This window comes from Carlito syrichta, unplaced genomic scaffold (assembly GCF_000164805.1).
Source record: "Carlito syrichta isolate Samal-C Ts95f unplaced genomic scaffold, Tarsius_syrichta-2.0.1 Scaffold309099, whole genome shotgun sequence".
NCBI classification, from domain to species: domain Eukaryota; kingdom Metazoa; phylum Chordata; class Mammalia; order Primates; family Tarsiidae; genus Carlito; species Carlito syrichta.
This window is the reverse complement of record NW_007253195.1, coordinates 83,033-84,644: the sequence shown is the minus strand read 5'-3', so window position 1 is coordinate 84,644 and position 1,612 is coordinate 83,033. Positions and strand designations below refer to the sequence as shown.

The following is a 1,612-nucleotide window of genomic DNA, read 5'->3' as shown; positions in this document are numbered from 1 at the left end:
TACCACGCCTGGCTAATTTTTGATTTGTTGTAGAGATGAGGTCTTGCCAAGTTGCCCAGGCGGGTCTTGAACCCACGGGCTCAGGCAATCCACTCACCTCAGCCTCCCAAAGGCGTGGGATTACAGGCTGAGCCACCGAACCCGGCTTATTTATTTCTTATTTTTTAGTTGGAGTCTCACTCCGATGCCCAGGCTGGAGTGCAGTGGCATGCTCATGGCCATCCCAGCATTGACCTGCTGGGCTCTGGCGATCCTTCCTGCCCCAACCTTCCAAGTAGCTAGAACTACAGACGTGTGCTACCATGGCTAGCTAATTTTTGATTTATTGTTGAATTGAGGTCTCGCCAAGTTGCCCAGGGTATTCTTGAACCAGTGGGCTCAGGCAGTCCTCTCACCTCTGGCCTCTCAAAGTGCTGGGATTACAGGCTTGAGTTACCACACCCAGCTGAGATTTTTTTAAAAAGTGGAAAGGAAGAGTCAGTATGTTGGGATGAGCAGGAAATTATGTCACGGGAGTTTGCTTGGGGAGGATGTGATCAGAATTGTTGGTGCGAGGCTGGGTGTGGTGACTCACACCTATAATCCCAGCACCTTACAGTTTACAAAGAGACTTAACAATCTCTTCCAGTTCTCTCCGTTTCTCTGTGAGGTACATGTCCCTATTTAGTACATGAGAAAATTGAGCAGCCTAGATTGAGCTGCAGTCTAGGTCTTCTGATACCTTGTCTCCTATGATGATCTTGTTTGCCGACTCAAGATTATGAGTTTCTTGATGCACGAATCTAATCAGTCATTTCTTTTTATTCTTTGCAGCATCTAGCTTAGTACTGGATGAAAAGTATGTGTTCAAGCTGGGTTGAGTAGACCAGCAGTGGTCACGAATAACTTGCCCTTTCTCCCTTCTGCCCCCTAGCGCCCTCACAAAGCCAATGCTGAGGAGATGACCAAGTACCACAGCGATGACTACATTAAATTCTTACGCTCCATCCGTCCAGATAACATGTCGGAGTACAGCAAGCAGATGCAGAGATGTAAGTCCGTCTTATTCTTGTCCCGCTCTGAAGTCCCGTTCGGATCTCCCTTTCCATTGCAGAGGCCCACCTGCCTTTCTGTGCCTCCCATTCAGCTGACACCTGATTTCCTCCACCTCCCAAGGGTACCAGGGTGCTTTTTTTCCCCACCCTCAAGTCTGGTGGCTTTCCTCATTTCCTGATTGTTAATAATGAAGGCTGGACTTTTCCGGTTAGTTTGTAACACTGTCCCAAGAGTACTGTAATTATTGAATGGAAGACGCACTAACCTGAGAGGTGGGGACAGTAGAGACAAGTCCAGCTGTAACTCTTTTTTTTTTTTTTTGAGCTGGAGTCTCACTCTTGTCTCCCAGACTGGGGTGCAGTAGCACGCTCCTGGCCACTGCAGCTTTGATCTACTGGGCTTCGGCGATCCTTCTGCTTCAGTCTTCCAAGTAGCTGGAACTACAGGCGCACGCTACTACGACCGGCTCATTTTTGATTTATTGTAGAGACAAGGTCTCGCCAAGTTGCCCGGGTGGGTCTCGAACCCATGGGCTCAGGCAGTCCACTCAACTTGGCCTCTCAAATTGCTGGGATTA

The 1,612-nt window shown here is 48.6% G+C and overlaps 1 protein-coding gene across 2 annotated transcripts in view; it reads left to right on the top strand.

Annotated features, from left to right (window-relative positions):
• HDAC1 (histone deacetylase 1) overlaps nt 1-1,612 on the top strand; it is a 42,938-nt gene that overhangs the window by 24,821 nt on the left and 16,505 nt on the right. For both annotated transcript variants that reach the window (XM_021716942.1, XM_021716943.1), the window contains exon 3: nt 914-1,031. In XM_021716942.1, the coding sequence (XP_021572617.1) occupies nt 914-1,031 (118 nt within the window). The remainder of the gene's footprint in view (nt 1-913; nt 1,032-1,612) is intronic.